Source organism: Delphinus delphis, chromosome 2 (assembly GCF_949987515.2).
Source record: "Delphinus delphis chromosome 2, mDelDel1.2, whole genome shotgun sequence".
NCBI lineage: Eukaryota > Metazoa > Chordata > Mammalia > Artiodactyla > Delphinidae > Delphinus > Delphinus delphis.
The window spans coordinates 84,338,571-84,362,944 of NC_082684.1; the positions used below are offsets into that span (position 1 = coordinate 84,338,571).

Genomic DNA, 24,374 nt, shown 5'->3' on the forward strand with positions numbered 1-24,374 from the left:
AGCACTTACTATCTGTAAGGCACAGTGCCAGAGGGTAGAGGGGACCCACACGTGGTCGAGGCTCTGCTCACCCCCAACATCTTAGGATTGGGTAGAGGGATCCCACGGAACATCGTGCTCTGCTATAAATTGATTCCAGGACTTCCCTGGTGGCACAGTAGTTACAAATCCTCCTGCCAACGCAGGGGACACGGGTTCGAGCCCTGGTCCGGGAGGATCCCACATGCCGTGGAGCAACTAAGCCCGTGTGCCACAACTACTGAGCCTGAGCTCTAGAGTCCGTGAGCCACAACTACTGAGCTCGCGTGCCACAACTACTGAAGCCTGTGCACCTAGAGCCTGTGCTCCACAACAAGAGAAGCCACCACAGTGAGAAGCCCACGCACCCAACAAAGAGTAGCCCCCGCTCGCTGCAACTAGAGAAAGCCCGCGCGCAGCAACGAAGACCCAACCAGCCAAAAATAAATAAATAAATAAGACATTATTAAGCAAGACTAATCCATTAAAAAAAAAAACAAATTGACTCCAGTGTGCCCACCCACTGCTGTGGACATCCTCCTCACCTCCCGGAGGCTGCACCTCACCCAGACCACTCAGACTGTCCTCGCTTCTCTGTCCACCCCGTCAAGATGGGTCTACCTCTAAATTGGGACGTTGGGATTGACATATACACATTACTGTATATAACATAGATAACTAATAAGGACCTATTGTATAGCACAGGGAACTCTACTCAATACTCTGTAATGACCTATATGGGAAAAGAAGCTTAAAAAGAGTGGATATATGTATATGTATAACTGACTCACTTTGCTGTACACCTGAAACTAACACAACATTGTAAATCAACTACACTCCGATAAAAATTAAAAAAAGAAAAATGATGGGTCTACCTCCTCGGCCCAAGGCCTCCGTACCTCCTACTGCCTGCCTGCAGTGATGCAGATCCTGAGCCCAGACCCTGACTCCAGAGATGCAGAGAACCAGGGTACTGAGCCTTGAGCCCAGAGCGTGAGGCCCCACTGCCCTCCTCAGCCCTGCAGTCCCCTCTCCCCCTTGGGGGTCCATGAAGCCATAGGCCTCTCCTTTTAGCTTCCTGCCAAAGGCTGGGGCTGGGAGTGAACAGGTCATGACATCAGGGTCCCGGAAGGGGAAAAGGAGGATTCCTGGAAGAGGGGGGCTGGGAGGGCTGGGGAGGGCAGGGCGTGGTGGTCACAGGTAGTACCATTCAGGCAGCGTGGGCTGAAAGGTGTGAGCTCTGCAGACACCGCGCCTTTGTAAACCTCCGCCTGCCCTCCGTGCACTAGCTCCCCTAAGGCTCACAGCAAATATGTACATGATGGATTAATAACTCCCCATCTAGTCATAAACCAAAGTCCTTTGCCCACAGTGTTACCAAAGCAGGCGGGAATTTTTCAGAAATGCATTCCTGAAAAGAGAGACAACGTAATGTGGAGAAGGGGTCCAGGCTCTAGACTCAGATGGTCCTCGACTGGGACTAATTACACGCTGGCTGGGTGACCTCAGGCAAGTGTCTTAACTTCTCTGAATCCTGGCTTTTCCTAATCTATAAAAAAGAGGAAGATAATAACACCTATCCCCAAGAGCTTATGTGAGATAATTGGTATTTTAAAAGAAACTGACACACAAATACTTTCCTTTCTTGCGCACCAGGGAAATAAAGGAGAATCACTATTTTCCTCCCCTCCATTTTCCAAATTGTTTTCTGATGCAGTTATGTTGCTTCTGTTTTTACAGCTCTGATTGAGGCCAAAATGATATACCAGAAATGGCACAAAATGTACAATTTGATAAGTTTTGCCGTGTTTTTACCCCATGAAAACATCCTCACGATCAAGATAATGAACACATCCATGAAACCCAAAACTTTCCTCATGTCCCTTTCTAACGTCTCCCTCCAGCGCCCCCCCCCACCATGCTTTCCCCGGGCAACCACTGATCTGCTGTCATTATCAATTGGTTCACATTTTCTAGAATTTTACACCATTCTAGAATTTTATAGACACTTATGTAGTATGGATTCTTCATGTCTTGCTTCCTTCACCAGCAGTTATTTTGAGGTTCACTTATGTTTCTGTGCATATCAATAGTTCATTCCTTTTTACTGTCGTATCCAACGGAGTGCATGCACCATGATCTGTTTATTCATTCACATATTGATGGACATTTGAGAAGTTCCCCAGTTTTTAGCTATTCCAAACAAAGTTACTACATTCAAGTATAAACCTTAGTGAGACCCAGGTTTTCCCTTCTCTCCGGCAAGTCACTGTTTAAAAATGAATTTAAAGCAGTTCAGGTACATCCAGGTCAACCAGGCTTTTTATAGGAGAACCTAGAGAGAGCAGCTGCTTTAACTTCTCTTCCTCCTCCTGCATGTTCTCGATTTCACATGGTGCTTGTTCTCCTTGATCGAAACAGGACCCCTCCGAGCCCCTTCGCCTAGTTGAGGGTGGGAGTGTCAGCTGGCCTCGGTTTCACCCATCACGGTAAGCCCAGGGGTGGGCATCACGAGCTCACGTCAGCCAGGGGACTGCCATCATGGGAAAAATCCTCCTCCTTCTTCCAGAAAATAATTTTTTTTAACATGTAAAAAAGAGAGAAAAATAAACAAAATATAAACCACAGAAATGGAGACCAGTTACTACCCAACAGTAACTACACTCCAACCTTGCGTTCATTCACCAGATTTTTATTGGGCACCTGCTGAGGGCCAGGAGAGCTGCTAAGGGCCAGTCCCTGGGGATACAAAGGTGAACAGATAGTCCCACGGAGCAGGATACAGGAGAAGAAAGATGCAGGGAGAGAGGGGATGCCTTGTAACAGGGGCATCTGGTCTGTCTGCAGGGGCCTAAGGGAAGCCAAGGGGTGTGGCACAAACAAGAGGCCAGAGGATTCAGCTGGGCTGGGCCACAGGGGCTTGCAGAGCACAGAGCAAGCTGGTGGTCTGGACTGCAAAACCCCAGGCTTGCTTCCCGCTTGTCGACATTCCAACCGTAAAGTCCCCTCTTCTTTTCTTTTTTTTCTTTTTTCAGTGTCCTGGAAATTTATTAATCTTATCCCCACTTCTATTTAAAAAAAATTTTTTTACTGAAGTATAGTTGATTTACAACATTATGTTAGTTTCAGGTGTACAGCATAGTGCTTCAGTATTTTGCAGATTATATTCCATTATAGGTTATCACAAGATAATAAGTATAATTCCCGCGCTATACAGTATACCCTTGCTCCTTATCTTTTTTTTTTTCTTTTGTGGTACGCGGGCCTCTCACTGTTGTAGCCTCTTCCGTTGCACAGGCTCCGGGCATGCAGGCTCAGCGGCCATGGCTCACGGGCCCAGCCGCTCCGCGGCATGTGGGATCTTCCCGGACCGGGGCACGAACCCGCGTCCCCTGCATCGGCAGACGGACTCTCAACCACTGCGCCACCAGGAAGCCCCCTTATCTATTTTATATATAGTAGTTTTTAATCTGTTAACCCCATACCCCTAATTTGTCCCTCCCCACTTTGGTAACCACAAGTTTGTTTTTTTTCTGACTCACTCAATTTCCACTCCCAGGCGAGCTCCCTGAGCTGGGGCAGCACATGTGAGAACTCAGGCCTGGGGCTTGGTTCCCAGGGCACAGATTCCAGAGGCCCCTCCACTAGGCTCCCTGTTTCCTCCTTCACCCATGGAAGCAGGTGATAATCTCACTGTTTTGTATGCGTCAGTGGGTTCACTAAGTGTGTGAAGCACCTGGGGCCTGGCATTTAGTAGGAGCTCCATGAGTGTTTAGAGACGGCCCTCTGGGTGCTAAACAGCCTCGCCAGGGTATAGGCCCCCTGCCTTGGTTCTGTGGCACCTTGTTACCAGGCTGATGGGGTAACGGGTTCTTCCCTGCTCCTTCCCACCCACTCCACCCTTACACACACACACCCCCCACACACACACCCTGTTTCCAGCTGCTCTTTGCCCAGTTAAAGATTAGCCCAGCCCCCCTCATTCCTCCACACCTTCAGCCCATGAACCTCCCAGTGCACCTGGCCCACCCCAGCCCCTCCCCATCCTTTACAAATACACCTGAGGACAAACAGAGCCTCAGACTGCCTCCTGCCCCCTGCTCTGCGCTCCCAGGTCAGGGTCTGGCTCCGCTGGCTGTGGGCTCTGTGAGTGCTGTGGGCCTGTGTGGTCATGGTCTCCCTGAGTATGTGTGTGTGTGTACTGAATTGGTATCTGTGCCTCTGTGTCTCTTTGTGTGGGTGTCATTCGTGTGCACGCACGCGCACGTGCGTGTCTCTCATAAACGCAATGTGGGTCTGTGTGCTATGTGTCTAGGTGCCTGACCCCACCCCTGGGTCTGCGCTCTCTTCTTGAGTTAGAATTGAATTTACAGCCTCTGATGCGCCAGACACAGGGGTTTAGCTGAGGGTCCAGGAGATTGTGTTAGTTCCCTTCCAGAGCCACCAACTCCTACCCCTCAAGCACCTTGGCCTGAACTGGGAAGAGACAGTCCAAGGCCTGTCTTTTTTTTTTTAACTGAGGTATAATTAACGATAAGGTTAGATTAGTGTCAGGTGTATAGCAGCTTGTACCTTCCAACCCCCTCCGCCCATTTCACCCAGGCCCCACCCCCTGCCTCTGGCAACCACCCATCTGTTCTCAGTATCTGTGTGCTTGAGGGGTTTTTTTGTTTGGGGAATTTTTTTAGGTTCCACATATAAGTGAGATTATATGATACTTGTCTTTCTCTGTCTGACTTATTTCACTCAACATAATGCCCTCAAGGTCCACCCATGTTGTCACAAACAGCAAGATTTCATTCTTAAGGCTGAAACAATGTTGCCAAACAATATGGCTAAACAATATTCATTGTTTATAATACTCATTTTATTTATCCATTCATCTGTTGATGGACACTTAGGCTGTTTTCCTGTCTTGACTATTGTAAATAATGCTGCAATGAACATGGGGGTGCATATATCTTTTCAAATTAGTGTTTTTGTTTTCTTTGGATAAATACCCAGAAGTGGAATTACTGGATCATATGGCAGTTCTATTTTTAATTTTTTGAGGAACCAACATACTGTTTTTCATAGTGGCTGCACCAATTCACATTCCCTCTTCTCCACATCCTCGCCAACACTTATTTCTTGTCTTTTGGATGATAGCCATTCTAACAGGTGTGAGGTGATATCTCGTTGTGGTTTTGGTTTTCATTTCCATGATGATTACTGATGTTGAGCACCTTTTCATGTACCTGCTGGCCATCTGTATGTCTTCTTTGGAAAAATGTCAGGTTCTCTGCCCATTTTTTTTTAATTAATTAATTTATTTCTTTATTTTTGGCTGCGTTGGGTCTTCATTGCTGCGCGAGGGCTTTCTCTAGTTGTGGCGAGCAGGGGGTACTCTTCGTTGCCATGCGTGGACTTCTCATTGCAGCGTCTTCTCTTGTCGTGGAGCACGGGCTTTAGGTGCGCGGGCTTCAATAGTGGTGGCACATGGGCTCAGTAGTTGTGGCTCCCGGGCTCTAGAGCGCAGGCTCAGTAGTTGTGGTGAACCGGCTTAGTTGCTCCGCGGCATGTGGGACCTTCCCGGATCAGGGCTCGAATCTGTGTCCCCTGCATGGGCAGGGAGATTCTTAACCACTATGCCACCAGGGAAGCCCCTCTGCCCATTTTTTAATGGGATTGTTTTCTTTCCAAGGCCTGTCTTTTCTCTTTCTACCAAGCCAGATCCTGGCTGGCCCTAAGGTTGTCTTTGCCACTCCCTCCCCAAGCCTAGTCCCATGGATCTCTTCCATACTCATCACTCACTAAGGGGAAGAAGGAGGTAACAGGAAGGACCATGGCATAGCTCAGAGGCTGACCTCAGCTGAACATTTCTTTCATAAGTAAAAGCCAGCAAAAATGGGTGGCTCAAAAGGTGCCAGGGGGACTTCCCTGGTGGTCCAGTGGTTAAGACTCCACGCTCCCAGTGTAGGGGGCCTGGGTTCGATCCCTGGTCAGGGAAGTAGATCCCACATGCTGCAACAAAGATATAAATAAATAATTTTTTTAAAAAAAACAAAAAAACAGTGCTAGGGGCCTGTCTTGCAAGGGGCTGGGGCTGTTGTAGTACAGAAGTGTGTGTGTGAACATTTGTGCCTCTATGTTCGGCAACCATATGAGTACCAGAGTGCCCAGATGTCACGTAGTTGGTCTGTATGTCACATATTATATTCTGATTTGCGGGTCAGAAAAAAAATTAATTAATACACCACATTTGCACTGGGTCCATTCTGGAGTTGTCCATTATGACCTATGCACCAGCCCCAAGCAAGACAAGGCCAGCCTTGGCACCAGGGCACCTCAGAAGCTCCATTCTATGAGAGCACACTTATTGGCAAACGACAGATGGGCTCAGCCCCCAAGTCCTCTTCCAGTCCTGGTGGGAGGAGACAGGAACAAGCAGCTTGGATCAAGGAAGGTTTTCCATTCACTTGTGCCATGGGGGTAAAGGTCTTAGGATCCCCTGGATCCCCCAGAGGCCCCTACCCACCAACCCCATCCTCCCTGCTCTGGGTGCACCGATCTCTCCAAGTCTCCCTCCCCACCTTTATGCCAGGCGTCTACACAGGGACAAGAGTCTCTAGGGACTGAGTACTGTGACCTGACACATGGTAGGCATGCTACATGAATAATTAACATGATTGAAATTGACCCTAGTAGAAATGAATTAATAGGGAGCTTCCCTGGTGGCACAGTGGTTAAGAATCCGTCTGCCAATGCAGGGGACATGGGTTCGAGCCCTGGTCCAGGAAGCTCCCACATGACGCGGAGCAACTAAGCCCACACGCCACAACTACTGAGCCTGTGCCCTAGAGCCCGCGTACCACAACTACTGAAGCCCGCGCGCCTAGAGCCCGTGCTCCGCAACAAGAGAAGCCACTGCAATGAGAAGCCCACGCACTGCAACAAAGAGTAGCCCCCGCTCGCCGCAACTAGAGAAAGCCCGCGCGCAGCAACGAAGGCCCAACACTGCCAAAAACAAATAAATTTATTTTTTAAAAAATGAATTAATACATGATTGTGAGTCTGGGGGTGGATCTGGTGGGTCACGTGTGAGGGTGTAGGGTTCAGGGGTGCATAATGCTCTCATGTCTCTGTCTACCTACCATATGAATGAAGCCAGTGCATCCGCTCAACACCCTTGCCTGGCGCCTACTCAGTGTCCAGCTCCACAGTGAGTCCCAAGCTAAGCCACAGGGAGCAGTTTTATCCCTTTCATCCCTTGAAGGGTCTACGTGTGTACATCCTTGGGAAGAAGAAGGAGAGACCGCGATTTAGATCACAGTAAACTAAACTTTACCTGTTGACTCACAGGTGTTCTTTTTGTCACCCCCTGTGCTTGCCTCATAAAGATGGAGCCAGGTAAGTACTGCAGCGGGAGGCTGTAGGGTGGAAGAAGGAAGAGAGAAGGAAGGGGAGGGTGGTGAAGGCAGGGGCAATCAGTCAGTCACATCTACCACAAGCCGAGAGAGAGAGAGAGAGAGAGAGAGAGAGAGAGAGAGAGAGAGGGAGAGAGAGAGAGAGAGAGAGTGTGTGTGTGTGTGTGTGTGTGTGTGTGTGTGTGTGTGTGGTGGTAGGGTTCCAAAATGAAAACAAGCCCTTGAATTTTGTAATACACTCTACAGTTTAAGAAGCATGCCCACACATCCTTCATCTCACTAGATCTTCAACCTCAGGAGTAAAACAGGGAGGGGCTCCTCCTGCGTCCACATGCGCTCTGGGGAATTAGGGGTCATGCTCAGGGTGAGGCCCTGGAGGTGGGGCTGGGGCTGGAACCTTGAACACAGCTCTTGGCAGCTGTGCCATTGGCTCCCCTCAAAAGGAACAAAAGACCATGCTGCTTCCCCTCCTGTTCCCTGGTGGTCCAGTGGTTAAGATTTCGCACTACCCCTGCAGGCGGTGCAGGTTTCATCCCTGGTCAGGGAAGTTCCACATGCTGTGTGATGCGGCCAAAAGAAAAAGAGAAAAGAAATATACATCTCATCAAGGAGGCGATTCTCACCGAGGGAGCACTTCAGAACACCCAGGACCACTCAAATTGGTTACTGCAAGAATGAGCCCTCTGGGCCAGCAGCTGGGCAGTGAGGGCAGGCAGGACAGCCCAATCTAAGCAGACTTCCTGCAGGAATGCGACACAGAGTCAAGCAAGAGATAGTGCCAAGTGGCAGGAGACACGAGCAAAGGCTAAGAGCTGGGACCAGAAGGTCATTAAGCAGGAGCCAAGAAACAGCTGAGGATCTGAGCAGAGATTGGGCTGAGAAAAGTGGGATCTGGGGGGAGGAGGCAGAGGGGGAGACGGGGTGGGGCCCGCCTGAAGTTGGAAGTAGAAGAAACAGGGTTTCCACTGCAGACGCCTCCCTTAGCGTTAGGGAGTTTGGCCGAGGTTGGGAGGGCAGACAGCTGACAGAGTGAGAACAAGAACCCACACTTCCTAACTAGCCCCATCCCACCCAGGAGAACTCAGCTGGCTCTTGAGCCTTGTTGGAGGAGGGGGGTGGAAGGTGGGCACAAAATCAGCACCAGGAGGAAGACAGGATTCTTACTGCAGAACCAAATAACCAAAGCTATTTCTTTCTTTTCCCTTCCTTTCCCACAGGTCCAAAGGATAGAAAGTTCCCCAGCCGTCTCCCCCTTTTCCTCCCCGCTGCCACGTCCCCCAGACCTCCAGCCCCTTCCTAGACCCTCAGGGAGCGACCACAATGTCCCCCAGATGCAGAATAGGGAGGCCTCAGCCCCCATGGGTGGGGCGGGGCAGGGCATCACAGCGCAAGTTCACCCCCTACAGGCGTCAGCCTTCTCCTCTGCTCCTTTCCTGTTTTCCCATCTGTCTCTCTCCTTTTCTCACATCCCCTCCCTGCCCCGGCAGCCCATCCTCTCTCCTGCTGCTTCCCCTTCTGTTCCATGCTTCTCTGCATTCCTGGCTATTCACAGCCTCCCTGGATAGCTGGCTTGCTCCCAAATCCCAACCACACTGCAGGGCCCCAGTGACCTGCCTCTGCCAGAGAAGGGAGGCTGCCTGCCCTCCTCCCTGCTTCCCCCTCCCCCAGCCCCCACTGGCTACCACCAGCAGACCCAGCTCCTAGGCCCGGAACTGGCCCCACCACAAAAAGAGTCACAGAAGAGGCAAGCAGGGTGGGAAGTGGCAGTTTCCAGGCATCACTGAGCCTGGATGGGGCAGCGGCAGCCCTAACTTGGTCACAGGAAAGTCCCCTAACCATGGAGCCTGCCTCTTCCCCACTGGTTATAAGCCGTTTTCAGGCCCTAGGCGGCAGGAGCAGACTGGGGAGTTATCCACCCCCCAGAGTAGGGCCCCAGCCCTGCTCCCCCGGGGCCCCAGGTCCCCTGTGCCCAGCACCAGAAAAGCAAGGTAGCGTCTCCACTCTTCCCTAGGCCTGTGGCAAGAGGCAAAGAGACTTCTCTGGCCTTGGGGCCTCAGAAGTGGTTCCAGCCATGACAGAAGGTTAAACCACTTTTCCCAGGACTCTTCTGGCTTAGGCGATAAAGTCTTGATTTTACTTTCTATTCTTCCTGGTTTCTTGAGTCTGCCACCTCCTCAGGGACAGGCATGGGCTCACATGTACTCCCACTGTCACATACACTCAACCAGGCACATGCACCCATGCACATGTATACAGACATAGCTATGTGTATGTAAGCGCAGCACATAGCCTTGTACCTGCACACACTACCTACAGAGAGGACACGCACATCCTTACCTTGTCACCTCCTACCTTTGTCTCCTCCCACCCTCCAGCTGCCTCTCCTTCTCTTTGGCTCCCGTGTCTCCCCTCACCCTGCCTCCTGTCTCCTCCTTGCCCCTGGCCCTCACTGTGTTCCTCTGTAGCCTCCCCCAGCCCCACGTTCACTTCTAAGTAGTCAGCATGGCAAAACCTCTAATCACTCTGCATGGGTTCCTGGGTGAGGGAAGAGAGAAGATGAGATAATTCTGCTTCTTCGTTGCAGATAAAATAAACTGAGGTCCAGAGACTGGGAGTCATATCTCAGCTAAAGGAATGGAACCCAATGGATCTAGGTTCCTCCCCTTGTGTCTGCTCTGTGCTCTGGTTTCATCAAGGCAAAAGGCCCAGGGCTAGGAGCAGTCACTTGCTATCCCTGTCTCCCGACCTCCACAATGAGCCCCTGCTAGTGCCCAGGAATCCTGAGTCCCCTAGAGTAGGGGCTGGAGAGGGGGAAGGGGAAGGGAGAGGGAGAGTTGACTGCAGGTAAGATTGGCACTGACCTCTGACTCTAATATTGTTCATCCGGCTTTCCACAGGGGCCCTGCCATGGTGGCGGGCATGGTCACGGCCCTGGCCCTGGGCACTGCCATGGTGGTGGGCACCCCCTGGCATGGCAACCATCCTCCAGGTTCCCACCCTGAACCAGGGCACTGTCCTATGCGGGGCCACCCCCCAGGGCCCTGTGGGCACCCCACTGGCCCACATCACTGAGGAAGCAGAAGAAACAGGACATAAGAATGGAGAGCATGACCTGGCATGGGGCCTGAACCAGAATCTTCTGGATCTAATAAACAGCCTCCTGGAGGCCATGTTCTACCTTAAAAGAGCCTATCTTCCTTCACATCCAAACTGGCACTCAGGGGGCCCAGTGGTCTCTGAGTTCCCTAGTTGTGAAAATCGGCACCCAGTCAGGCATTCTCAATAGTGTCCATAGCATACGGTTGAATAAGGTCACCCCTCCTTTTGTTTTCACTTCTGCCCCACCCCCCATCAAAGGGTCTCAATCTCAAGTATGGTCTCATCACATCTATCCCATCATATATACCCAGACCTGGTGGGCCTTCCAAGGTTCCATCTTACATGCCTCACCCTACAGGTCAGAAGCCTTCAATGGATCCCTAACTCTCCAGATGTTATGTCTCACTATCCCCTGAAAACACATAGAAATTTCCAGCCTCTTAAACTTTGCACAGTTTCCCCACCACCACCTCCACCTCACCCCCAGGTCAGGAATGCCTTCCTTCCAAGCCAGCTGAAGCTCCACCATCAACATGAAGGCTTCCCTAAAGCCCATTAGGTTGAGTGAGGTCCTCCCTGTCTTTGCACACTGCCCCCTCCTCTGCAGCTCCTATCGACCATCACATGGGCCCAACCACACCCTACCCAGTTGGCATCAATTAACGGGCTGGCTTTTTATCTCTCTCACCAAACTAAGCTACTCAGGGCAGGGCCACCACTTCTACACCTCTAGACTCTCCCACCCTCATGCCTACTGGTCTATGCCTTGCACACGGTTTGCACACAATTTAGGGATACCCATAGTCCAATCACTCCTGGGTTCTGACTCTCCCCCCAGCCGCATGCTTCAGCCAAGGCACCTACCACACACACAGAGAGTCTGCTTACTGTAAAACCTCTTCTGCCCATCCAAGTTCCACGTCTGGGATCCTCTCCGCTCCCCAACTCCCAGGCTTCTCACAGGGCCCGTATCTGTTCTAGAGCTATGGTAACAGCCCTCTAGCCCGGCCTCTCCACCGCCCATCACACCGCCCCTCTCTCACAGCCATTCCCTAACAGGGGAAGCAGCAAGCGCCCTGGAATGAGTGGCTACTGGGTACCTTCCAGGCTAAAGTGGGGTGGTTATAAGAGAGAGTTGGGGCTTCTCTGAGTGTCTCTCTTGTCCCTCTCCCCGGCCATACTCTGCACTTGAATAACAGAATCCAGGCTCCACAACTGAGGGGCGCAGAACCAGGTCCAGACCAACGTAAAGACCCAACTTGAGCAGGTGCCTAGCCTTACTGGGAAGGAAAGGGGGGACGCTGAGCGGAGCCGAGACAAATGTGAGTCTAAAAGTAGCCCAACCTCTCAACCCCTCAGCGTCCGGAGCAGTGAAGTGCCGGCATGGAGCTGCTCCCTCTTTGGGGCTGGAAGAGTCTGTGTTACAAGTTCTGAGGCTCTTTACACGGTGCCTGGGGTCGCGTTTCCTGGTCCCTCACGGGAAGACGGATGCCCCCCAGGAAAGGCCGATGTGCGAACTACTGCACAGACTCCTAACAGCAGCTCGCAGACCTGGCCTGAGTACAAGGGCCCACAACTCCAGCCCGGGGGTCTTAAAGACAGCGAGCCTTCGGGCAGCGGCGCGGCGGGAAGCCCCTGTCCCCGCCCCCCGGTGCCGCGCCCATTGGCTGGGCTCCTCATCGGCCCCGCCCAGCGATCGACCCGCTTGGCGTCGACGCGTGCGCAGGAGCCGCCCCCCGCCGCCGCCGCCGCCGCCGCCGCCGCCGCCGCCGCCGCCGCCGCCGCCGCCGCCGCCGCCGCCGCCGCCGCTGCTACTTCAGCACCAGCGCCCGGACAGCGGCGCCGCCCACGGGCATGGACGGCGGTAGCGGCAGCGGCAGCAACGATCCGGCTCCCGGCCCGGGTCTGGAAGGGGAGCAGCGGCCCGAGGGGGAGCCTTTGGCTCCAGACGGCAGGTCCCCGGACAGGTAGGGGCGGACTGCTCCGCAGACCCAGCTCGCAAACCTTCCCAGAATCCCCGCCCCAGGTATCCCCAGTAGCCGCCATATGTCGTCCCATTCAGTCCCCAGCCCCATCTAGAGCCCCTCTGGGGCCTCCAGACTCCCTGCCCCCTGGCCACGCCCTCATTCTGCCGGGTCAATTTTCTCTCTCCCGATACCCCCTACTGTCAGCCCGCTTAGCCCTCACCGCCCCCAGGACCTGCCCCACCCACTGTTCCTACCTTTCCTCTAAGGCCCCGGTATCCCCAGCCCCTCCGGCCTCCAGAGCCCCTCCCTGTAGGCCCTGCCCCCGCGTCTTCTCTGTAAGCCCCAAGCCTGCAGCAGCCTCAGTCCAGGTTCCAGCGAGTCAATGTGGTCGAGGGTGCGCGTGTACTGTAGACGGGAGACTCGCCAAGGTGTGTCCTGGGGGGAGGGCAGACACCCGGTCTCCAAGCTAGGTAGGATCTGTCTTTGTCCATCACCGTCTGTCTCCAGTCTGCCCCACATGGCCAGCTGCGCACGTGTAGGCTCGAGTCCCCACGTGTGGCAGCCACCTGCACTCTTCTGAGGCGCTGCGTGGGCAGGCTCTGAGGCTCAGGCTGCGGTCAGTACCGTCCCTGAAGGAGCACCAGGCTGGTGGGACGGAAGGAACATCTTCCCGCTGCGGGCCCAGATCTTGGTGCCTCTCCTTTCCCTTCCTCCACCATATGTGTGAGGGAACAGCCCAGCCAGGTAGCAATATGGTGCAATTTCTGTGCCCTGCCTGGTCTGCCGCCCCCAGAATCCCTCACCTGACATGACACCGCCTCTCTCTCCTGCCTGGACTGAAATAGGAAGCATTCTTTGGGGGCAAAAGCAGAGGTGGACACATTGTCTTCAGACTGCCCCAGTTAAAATGTGCATTCTGTACCTGAGTGAAGAGGAGACCCCACAAGTGGAGGGAAATGTTTTCTTCCCACTATGTTGACACATCAGCCTGGGTAGATTTAGCCACGTTTCAGTCTGAAAGCCACAGAACTTTCTTCAACAGGATGGTACACAGGATTAATGTGTTCCCTGGACCAGGGGGCTGCCTGGAACTATGGCTTGACCAAAAAGCCAAGTATGGACAAGGCAGAGACAGTGACAGGACAGGGCAGGGGCCAGGAGCATCCCTAGAAGGGACTGGAGAGTCATTTGCTACCTTGGATATTTTGCCAAGGATCAGCCCTGTCTGGTCTGCTCACTTCCCCTGCACGTGTGGGTCATACTTGGGCACAGGAATCACTTGCTCTCTTCTAGCAACTCCCTGAGACCTCTGGCCCCTCTCTGCACTTCCCCAGAGACCCTGGACAAATCAGGCAAAGGGATTCATTTCAATCCAAGAAACAAAAATACATTCCGGCTGAACTAAGTAGCACTCTGGGGAGTGAATAAGATAGCACGTACGCGCGTGCGCGCGCACACACACACACACACACACACACACACACACACACACCCCTTTACTAATGCATTGACAACAGGGCAATTTGAAATATTTCATTCTTTGTGGTGTTTTATTTTTGTTTTTATTTTTGGGATACGCGGGCCTCTCACTGTTGTGGCCTCTCCCCTTGCAGAGCACAGGCTCAGCGGCCATGGCTCACGGGCCCAGGCGCTCCGCAGCATGTAGGATCCTCCCAGGTCGGGGCACGAACCCATGTCCCCTGCATCGGCAGGAGGACTCTCAACCACTGCGCCACCAGGGAAGCCCCATTCTTTGTGTTTTTAAAATTACCTTTTTATTTTCCTAGTGGCGTGAATTGCTCCCTCATCTGTCCTGGCCACTCCGCAGGGTCACATGGATGTCCATATGGCTACGTGTCTGTGGACTTGGGGGCATGGTTAATACACATGTACATTTTCCGCTCACGGGGCTCCCAAGAGAGGTGTCTGGGGCACTATTAGCCAGGCCCTGACTGCTGTGACTTTGGCCATGAGTGAGGCCTGTGTCATCACTTTCCATTAACCTACCTGCCTGCCTCAATCACTTAGCTTACAGACCAGTGGGCCCAGGCAGGTGGCCCAGGAAATCGCTCATCCTAGTCAGAGCCATGGAACTGAGAGGGTGAGAATGAAAGCCCCCCGGGGAGGCAAGGCGAGGGGTGCTTAACTATTACTAGGTCTTCCGAAAATAGAGGGCAGCAGCGGCTGGCAGGAGAAAGCTTTTATTCTGAGAACAGTTTGCCTCTTCTCCTTGGGAGGGTCAAGACAAACTCCCGGTTCTACAGCAGTCGGAATGTGGAAAGTTTCAAATTCTGCCACATTCACAATGATGGGCACGGTCATGAAGGGTGAGATTTGGGAGCAGCTGATCCTAGGTCCCTGGAGAGGGATAGAAGGGATTGAGAGGAAGGGGCTGGGGCCAGGGACACCCCAGTAGAAGCAAACCAATGGTGGATGCTGGAATCCCCCTTGAACAGGAGCCTGCTAAGGAAGGGGGTGGCTTATGAGATTTGGTAGACTGGTTAAGGACAACTGGAGTTCCTGTTCTCTGCCAGCACGGCCTGGAGTGCTGGCTTCCCTTAATGAAAAAGAAACTGACACTCCAAGTGGGGGCCTGGCTCCTAGGATAAGCCCAAAGCTCAGTGAGTGCTCTAAGACCATGCGCAGCTGAAATAGGCACCCTGGCTGCCCCACCCTCCTGACTGCGGAAAGCAGGCCCTGCTCTAAAGAGGGAGACCAAGACTAATGGGTCACCTTCATGCCTTCAGGATCCAACCCAGGCCAAGCACAGTGCCCAGCATGTGGCAGGTGCTCAAAAAAGACCTGCAGAATAAAAATCTTAAAGAAGTAGATGTCCACACTTATACACATGAACCCCGGTCATTTTTCCAGCTTCCCTTTGGCCCATGGTGATGGGCCCATAAGCTATTTTATCTGCAAGGACACTGGTTGCTGTGTCATTAACTTTATGGGGAATTCTGAAGTCTTGCTTGAGAACAAGTTTAGTCAAATTCCTATTTTTCTAAGTGTTGAGTTAGTAAGAAAAAAAATCAGTGGTTTATATCATGAAACAAATTCTGATGCTGCTTCTGGATAACAAAAAGAAAAGTACTTATAATTATATATGTAGTGAGATTCTCAAGGTGTGAGAAGTTCTCAAATGGAGATATATTATCTGAGGTGCCTAAAGAGGTCGAATTGTAAATATAAATATACTTCTTAAACTGCACACTCCCTGCAGCACTGAGTGTGGGAAGAGGCAGGAAAGTAAATGTCTTCCACATGCCAGGCTCCACGCCAGGCACCTCACATGTGTTACCTCAGTTAATGCCCATACTAAACCTGAGAGGGAGGCGTTATCATCGTACCCTCACTCAGCAGACAAGGACGCCAATGCTCCAAGAATTGTGTGTCTTTCCCAAGACCCCAGAGTTAAAGGATGATGGAGCCAGGACCCCACCTCCACTGCTCCCCTATTTTAGTCCAAGCATGAGAATTATACCCCACCCCCTGACTGTCTGCCATCCAGCCTTCTGGGAGGAAGAGGAGGGGCTTGCCTATTCTTTCCAGGTCCTCTACTTGGTCTCTGGGCCGAACCCAGCCTCTGTGGGCAATGTCCATGTGCCACCACAGCCAGGACTCTGGCCCACGGCCCCTTCAGCAGTGCAGCAGGCAAGACTGGAAGCCAGGGTTTGCTCGGCATAGACCTGGCTCTCCCATGGGAGCTATGCAAGTTGTAGCAGGCGGATGGAAGAAAGGAGACTCGCTGGAGGGCCCAGAACCCCTTGGGAACCCGCCATGGCCCTCAGGCACTCTGTTCTGTGGCCATCTTCTCCTATCCCAGGTCTGGCAATCCTGCCCCTGGGGTGGGACTCCACCTCTGCCTGCACCCAAGGAGTGGGGCTGGGTCCATGCACAGAGTGCTGCCCTCATGCATAATTTGGAAAGAGGAATCTATTGCTGACTCCTCCCTGGCAAGCTCCTTGGGGGTCCCAACTCCCTCTCCCAACTGTGTACACTGTTGCAGAGCAAACCTCCTGCCCCAAGGCCGAGGCTTGGTGAAAAGGAAGTGGTTGCCTCTGCAAAGCTTTCCCTGACCCCCCCACCCCTGTCAAAGTTGGGCCCTCCTCTGGGCGCCTTCAGTCCTGTGTGACTTCCCCTCTCACAACACTCAACATGGTGGCCCCTGCACATCGCCCACCTACCATGAGTGCCTGGAGGACAAGGACTGGGCTTTATTCATCCTGGTATCACTATTAGCAGCCCGTCCAGCACTCAGCCTTCACTCAGCAAACATCCCTGGGGCACCTTCGGTGTGCAAGGTGCTGCTCAAGGCACTGGGGACACAGATGAACAAATGCACGAGGCCCTGCTCTCCCGGAGCTCACGTTCCATAGGAGAGACAGGCAGTAAACATGACAATACATAATACAACGTCCAGTTGTGGAAAATGCTAGGAAGAAATATAGAGTAGGTAGGGGGATAGGAGTTGGTGGATGATTATTTAGAGAGGGTAGTCAGGGAGGGCTTCTCTAAGAAGGTAATGGTGTGAGCCGTGCAATTATCTGGGGAGGAACATCCCAAGCAGAGGGCAAAGAAAGCTCAAAGGCTCTAAGGTGGGAACAAAAGTGCAGCAGGTGCTCAATAAACGTCTGACAAGAGGATGAAGAGACAACTACAGCAGGAAGAGCACAGGTCTGCAAGTCAGAACTGGGTTCAAGGTCCAGCTCTTCAGGGCTCACTGAACCTCAGTTTTCAAATCTATAAAAGAAAGAAAGTACTTCCCTGGTATGGTTTTTAAAGGAGTAAATAAGATCATATGTGTTTTGAGGTGCATGGGCAGATGAGTGAATGAGACAGTGAACCCCAAGAAGTAGGCTGGGGGTGTAGACCCAGAGCCTCCACCCTCCTTGCCTCTCCCCAGGCCTAGGAATAGAACAGCCTGAGCTCCATCCGTCTCAGCTCACTGAGCAAGGCTGCTGCACGGTGTGGACCACCGCTGTCTCCCACCCCCTTTTTCCCTGTCTCCTCTCTCCCCAGGTCCCAGAGCAAGGCTGTGGCCCCTGAGGCAAGCCCAGAGAGAAGCGGCACCCTCCACAGCTGCCCCCTTGAGGACCCTTCCAGTTCTTCGGGACCCCCACCAGGAACTTCCACCCTTCATCCTGTGGGCCCATCCAGCCCCTTGGCCCCTGCCCACTTTACCTATCCCCGGGCACCACAGGAATACCGGGGGGGCAGCTCCCTTCCAGGGCTTGGGGACCGGGCAGCGCTGTGCTCCCATGGCTCCAGCCTCAGCCCTTCCCCAGCCCCCTCACAGCATGATGGGGCCTGGAAGCCGGCATCTGTGCAGCACCATGTGGTCAGCGTCAGGTAAGGAGGGGTCCAGCAGCCTGCCAGCTGCCCTGGAAGGTGGGGCAGGGCTTAAAAGTGGGGTCGACACCCCCCCCCCCGGACTCTGGACTCCATCACTAGGAGGCAGCCCAGGATGTCCCCTGCGTCTGATGGAGGAGGCAGCCTGGATGGAAGATGAAGGAAGCGTTGGAGCTTGGGAGTGGGAAAGCCTAAAAGGGTTGATGCCATCTTCCTCTATCCTCCACCCCCATCCCAACCTCCCACCCTACAAGAGGACTCTAGCAAGCAAGTGTCTTTTCTTCTCTTCCACAGGCAGGTACGGGCCTTCCAGATGCCAAAGAGGTAGGCCTGGCCCTTCTCTGGAGCCCTAGGGGTCACCAGGCCAGTCCCCAGTTTAGCCCCACCATCCCTTGTTGGTGGCTTCTAAGCCCCCGCATTCCCTGCTATCACACCCAATGCTAATTCATGTGGGATCTCTTCCTCTTTCCCAGCTATTCCCAGCTGATTGCTGAGTGGCCAGTGGCCGTGCTGCTGCTGTGTCTGGCTGTCATCCTCCTCTGCACCCTGGCTGGACTGCTGGGAGGCCAGCTACCCGATTTCTCCAAGCCCTTACTGGTGAGGGACCAAGGGGAGGGATGGGCCCCCAGGCCTGGCCACCTCAGCTCAGTCTGGGGCAGAAAATGGGAGTGGCGCAGCTGGGAGTGGGGAGGCAGCAATGGGCTCTCCAGAGAGAGCTGGGAGATGGTATAGAGGTGATCCTCGTGTCCAACAATCCAGGCAGGCGGGCCAGCCTTCCCTGCTCCAGGGACCCAAAGGGGCAGAGCCGAGAAGGGAGAAGGAGAACTCCCCCTCCTGCCGGCCTGATCTTCTCTGCCCTCCTCCCTGCAGGGCTTTGAGCCTCGGGACACGGACATTGGGCGCAAGCTAGTGGTCTGGAGAGCACTGCAGTCCCTCACAGGCCCCAAGAAGCTGCTTTCCCTTTCTCCAGACCTTGAGCTGAACAGGTAATGGGTTCCCATCTTTCCACTGCTGGGGGGAACCAGGGAAAGAACGAGGCCTCCAGAGAGCAGCCGAAGGCAGGTCAGAGGGCCTGGCATAGATTTTCTCTCTGCCTCAGCTCAAACCCCCATACCACTCTGAGCCCCACACCCTGGAGCAGTGCCCAGGAGGGCATGGTCCGGCCTCGGAGGATGGTGGAGCCCCTGGAGGCCAGAGGGCAGGAGAGCTTCTTCTGTGGCCCCCCTGGTAAGCTGCAGCCTGGCCAGTTCCTGGCTTTAATGGTGGTTACCCCCTCCCCACCTACGAGAACAGGAGGGCCCAGGAGAACAAATTTGGGCAAACAAGGGGAAGGAGCCTGGCCAGTCACATTCAAGCCAAGGAAGTTGAGTTACAGCTGGGAGGATGAGGCAGGTCTCAGGTGCTCCAGCCAGGTAGGGGCAAGCTGGATGGGGGTGTGCCACAGGGGAGGGATGCAGGCCCAGGATCAGGCAGGCAGGCACAGGTTTCAGGCTCCTGGGAATCTAAACCTCATATGGCCCTGGGTAAGCATCTTCCCTTTGGTGGGCCCAGGACCTGGGGCCAAAGGGTGAGCTCTGGGCGGTGTGTTGCAGAGAAGAGCTATGCACAGCTGGTGTTCATGTCCACCTCAGCGGGCAGCCTGTGGAACCTGCACGCCATCCATTCCATGTGTCGCATGGAACAGGATCAGGTGAGCTGGCTAGGGAGGTGCCAGGGGCTGGGTGGGGGAACCAGGGACACCAGGGACCTGATCATAAGGAAATACAGCTGAGCCAGGACTCCCAGCCTGGACTAGGAGAGAGCATTCCCTGCTTAGAAAATTACTGCAACCCTGCTGAGAGGTTCTGGGTTGGCAGGGAGAGAAGAGTCAGCTGTTTCCAGAAGAGCCAAGATACAGGTGCTGGAAGACAGACCCTGCAGAGCCTGGGGATTTTCGAAAGGTCCTGAAAAGGAGCCTCAAGAGCTGTTGAGGAGGCCCCGGCCCAAGGCCCCCAGCCCCCATCAACCCAAGCGCTGCAGATCCAGTCATGCTAACTGGAGAACCATGTGCTATAACATCTGCAGAAAGTTTCGCTACTAAAAACAGTGTGAACACCACTAGGCTTAAAGAACATGTGCTCTGGAGTCAGATGCCTGAATTCAAGGCCAGCTCTAATACTCCTTGGCTGTGTGACCTCAGACACATTTCTCAACCTCTCGGTGCCTTGGTCTTTGTATATATAAAATGGGAATAATGGTAGTTTCCTCATAGGGGTGTTGTGACAATGAAACAAGGTAGAATTTGTAAAAAATATAGCATAATCACTGACAATAGTGATCTCTCAATAAATGTTACTATTGTCACCATGATCTCAGGCCCAACGCCATACATCCAGTTGATGGCAGTACAGGGCCTCTGATTCCCAGGCTAGCATTCTCTGTAACTACACCAGCTATTGTAATGTCAGCATCAGGGTGGGAGAGAAAAACAGGCATGAGGTCTGAAAAAGAAACAGCCCTATCCCTCACAAGGTTTAAGCAGACCACTGGACAGAGATAGGGGGCTAGGGTTTGGCAGTGACCCTGATCCTGGAATGTTTTGGCCTCCACTTTTCCCACCTGTCCAGTTCCCTGGACACTTGGCCCCATTCCATCTGTGGCTGCCACTTCCACTCCTACTTCTGTCTCAGGCAGTGCAGAGTTGGGGTGTGTGACCTGCTGGGGCCCTTAGGGCAAGACCTCTCAGGCAGAGGCCTGGGGCCGCATTCCTGAGGCTCCTCTTTGACAGAGTCAAGACGTAGCTGCTGGAACCTGGGCCTGACCAGTCAGGTTTTGCTGGGCAGTCAAGATACCTCTCTGCCTCTGCCCTGCAGCCTGAAAGGAGGTGAGAGGGCCTCGGACAGCGCTGGGGAAACCTGGGCCCCTGCACTGCCCCTGAGCTCTCTCGTGCTGTGTGTGTCCTATAGGTCCGCTCCCATACCAGCTTTGGGGCTCTGTGCCAGCGTACAGCAGCCAACGAGTGCTGCCCCAGTTGGTCCCTGGGCAACTATGTGGCCGTGCTCTCCAATCGTTCCTCCTGCCTGGACACTACTCAAGCCGACACAGCCCGCACGCTGGCCCTGCTGCGGGCCTGTGCCCTCTACTATCACCGTGGTGCCCTGGTGCCCTCTTGTCTGGGACCCGGGAAGGACAAGCCCCCGCGCTGTGCCCAGGTTCCCACCAAGTGCTCCCGGAGCAGTGCTGTCTACCAACTCCTGCACTTCCTGCTGGACAGGGACTTTCTGAGTCCCCAGACGGCTGACTACCAGGTGCCCTCCCTCAAGTACAGCCTGCTCTTCCTGCCCACCCCGAAGGGTGCCTCCATGATGGGCATCTACCTGGACCGCCTAGCCGTGCCCTGGGGGCTCTCCGACAACTACACATCCATCACTGGCATGGACCTGGGCCTCAAGCAGGAGCTGCTGAGGCACTACCTGGCCCAGGATACGGTGTACCCCTTGCTGGCCCTGGCCGCCATCTTCCTCAGCATCGCCCTCTACCTGCGCTCCCTCTTCCTCACACTCATGGTGCTACTGGGGGTGCTGGGCTCCCTGCTGCTTGCCTTTTTTCTTTACCGAGTGGCCTTCCGGATGGCCTACTTCCCCTTCGTCAATCTGGCGGCCCTTGTCCTGCTGAGCAGCGTCTGCGCCAACCACACCCTCATCTTCTTCGACCTCTGGCGCCTCAGCAAGAGCCAGCTGCCCTCCGGGGGGCTGGCGCAGCGCGTGGGCCGCACCATGCACCACTTCGGCTACCTGCTGCTAGTCTCGGGCCTCACCACGGGCGCGGCTTTCTACGCCAGCTACCTGAGCCGCCTCCCCGCCGTCCGCTGCTTCGCGCTCTACATGGGCACGGCTGTGCTGGCGCACCTGGCGCTCACGCTGGCCTGGCTGCCCTCCTCCGCGGTGCTCCACGAGCGCTACCTAGCGCGCGGCTGTGCGGCCCGGGCGCGCGGCCCGTGGGGCGGCAGCGCGCCCCGGCGACTGGCGCTGGCGCTGCACCGGCGGCTCCGCGGGCTAAGGAGGGCGGCCGCCAGCACCTCGCGCCTGCTCTTCCAGCGCCTTCTGCCCTGCGGTGTCATCAAGTTCCGCTACATCTGGATCTGCTGGTTCGCCGCGCTGGCGGCGGGGGGCGCCTACATCGCCGGCGTCAGCCCCCGCCTGCGGCTGCCCACGCTGCCGCCGCCCCGCGGCCAGGTCTTCCGGCCCAGCCACCCCTTCGAACGCTTCGACGCTGAGTACCGTCAGCAGTTTCTGTTCGAGCGGCTGCCTCAGGGTGAGGGCGGCCACATGCCTGTGGTTTTGGTGTGGGGCATCCTGCCGGTGGACACTGGCGATCCCCTGGACCCTCGCAGCAACAGCTCTTTGGTGAGTGACCCTGCCTTCTCGGCCAGCGGTCCTGAGGCGCAGCGCTGGCTGCTGGCACTCTGCCAGGGAGCTCGGAATCAGAGCTTCTTTGGGGCCCAGCCAGAGGGCTGGCCCACGCTGTGCTTCGTGGAGGCCCTCCGGCGCTGGATGGAGAGCCCTGGTTGCGCCCGCCTGGGGCCTGGCCTCTGCTGTGGCCACTCGGGCTTCCCCTGGGCCCCCCAGCTTTTCCTGCACTGCCTCAAGATGATGGCTCTGGAGCAAGGCCCCGAGAGCACCCGGGACCTGGGAGCCCGCTTCAATATCCAGGGCGGCCTGGCTGCCCTGGTCCTGCAGTTCCAGACCAACTTCCAGTATAGTCCAGACTACAGCCAGGCCCACCACTTCTACACTGAGGTCAGCTACTGGCTGGCAGCAGAGCTGGGCAGGGCACCCCCCGGCCTGCGCCGGGGTTGGTTCACCAGCCGTCTGGAGCTGTACAGCCTGCAGCACAGCCTGAGCACCGAGCCTGCTGTGGTGCTGGGCCTGGCCCTGGCGCTGGCCTTTGCCACACTGCTGCTGGGCACCTGGAATGTTCCACTTAGCCTGTTCTCTGTGGCAGCCGTGGCAGGCACCGTGCTGCTCACGGTGGGGCTCCTGGTTCTGCTCGAGTGGCAGCTCAACACTGCTGAGGCCCTCTTTCTCTCTGCCTCTGTGGGCCTCTCGGTCGACTTCACCGTCAACTACTGCATCTCCTATCACCTGTGCCCACACCCTGACCGCCTGAGCCGCGTGGCCTTCTCGCTGCGCCAGACCAGCTGCGCCACGGCGGTGGGGGCTGCAGCCCTGTTTGCAGCCGGTGTGCTCATGCTGCCTGCCTCGGTGTTGCTCTATCGCAAGCTGGGCATCGTCCTCATGATGGTGAAGTGCGTCAGCTGCGGCTTCGCCAGCTTCTTCTTCCAATCTCTCTGCTGTTTCTTTGGACCAGAGAAGAACTGTGGACAAATCCTCTGGCCTTGTGCCCACCTGCCATGGGACGCCGGAACTGGGGAGCCTGGAGGGGAGAAGGCAGGCCGCCAACGACCAGGGCCAGTGGGAGGGGCGCCTGGGTCCTGTCCAGAGCAGTACGAGTTACAGCCCCTGGCACGACGCCGGAGTCCCAGCTTTGACACTAGTACAGCCACCAGCAAGCTGTCCCACCGGCCCTCAGTGCTCTCTGAGGATCTACAGCTGCATGATGGCCCCTGCTGCTCCCGGCTCCCACCAGCCCCTACCTCCCCAAGGGAGGTGTTCCTGGACCACCAGGCGCTCTTCAGCCAGTGCCCAGCCCTGCAGACCTCCTCCCCCTATAAGCAGGCTGGCCCCAGCCCCAAAACCCGGACCAGGCAGGACTCCCAAGGGCAGAAGGCTGAGCCCGTGCAGGCATCACCAGAAGCCCCAGCCCACTCCCCCAAGCCCAAGCCCCAGGTCGCAGAGCCTCCTGAGTGCCTCTGCTCCTCAGCCAGCACCCTGGAGGGGCTCAGTGTCTCTGACGAGACCTGCCTAAGCACCTCTGAGCCCAGTGCCCGTGTGCCAGATTCCGTGGGTGCCTCTCCAGAGGACCTGGATGAAACTGAGCAAACAGTACCTGAGCGGGGCCAGCTGAATGGGAAGCGGGACACGCTGTGGCTGGCGCTGAGGGAGACCGTGTACGACCCATCACTGCCCGCCTCCCACCAGAGCAGCTCGTCCTGGAAGGGCCGTGGCGGGCCAGGGGATGGCAGCCCTGTGGTGCTGCCCAACAGCCAGCCAGATCTGCCAGACGTTTGGGTGCGCAGGCCCAGCACCCACACTTCAGGCTACAGCAGCTGAGGGGGGCCCCGAGAGGCCGGACTGGGGCTCAGAGCCTGTCGGGGGTGACAAGGCAGGGGCAGCAGCAGGCTAGAGCCTGTTGGTGTTTCCTCACATCAGCGGGGAGGGGTCTCACTCTCCAGCTGTGGATTTTGAACCTGCCAGATGATCCAGCCTTGGTAGGGGCTTCTGCTTCCTCCCCACATCCAGAGGATTCAGTGGGGGGTGTGGGGGGGTGGTCTTTGGAGTGAAACGCCAAGCTCTCCTTGTGACCCGCTAAGGGCTCGTCTGCCCCACAGTGCCAACCAGGACCCACCCTCTGGAACGGGGAAGGCCACAGTCGT

General features: G+C 55.3%; 1 protein-coding gene across 1 annotated transcript; it reads left to right on the plus strand.

The window, feature by feature from the left end:
- The first annotated feature begins 12,377 nt into the window (after positions 1-12,377).
- On the plus strand, positions 12,378-24,051 carry DISP2 (dispatched RND transporter family member 2). The gene is made up of 8 exons (XM_060003554.1): positions 12,378-12,490; positions 17,510-17,839; positions 18,134-18,163; positions 18,313-18,436; positions 18,710-18,825; positions 18,939-19,066; positions 19,432-19,529; positions 20,785-24,051. Exons 1-8 carry the CDS (start codon positions 12,378-12,380, stop codon positions 24,049-24,051), a joined length of 4,206 nt encoding a protein of 1,401 aa, XP_059859537.1.
- Positions 24,052-24,374: the final 323 nt, after the last annotated feature.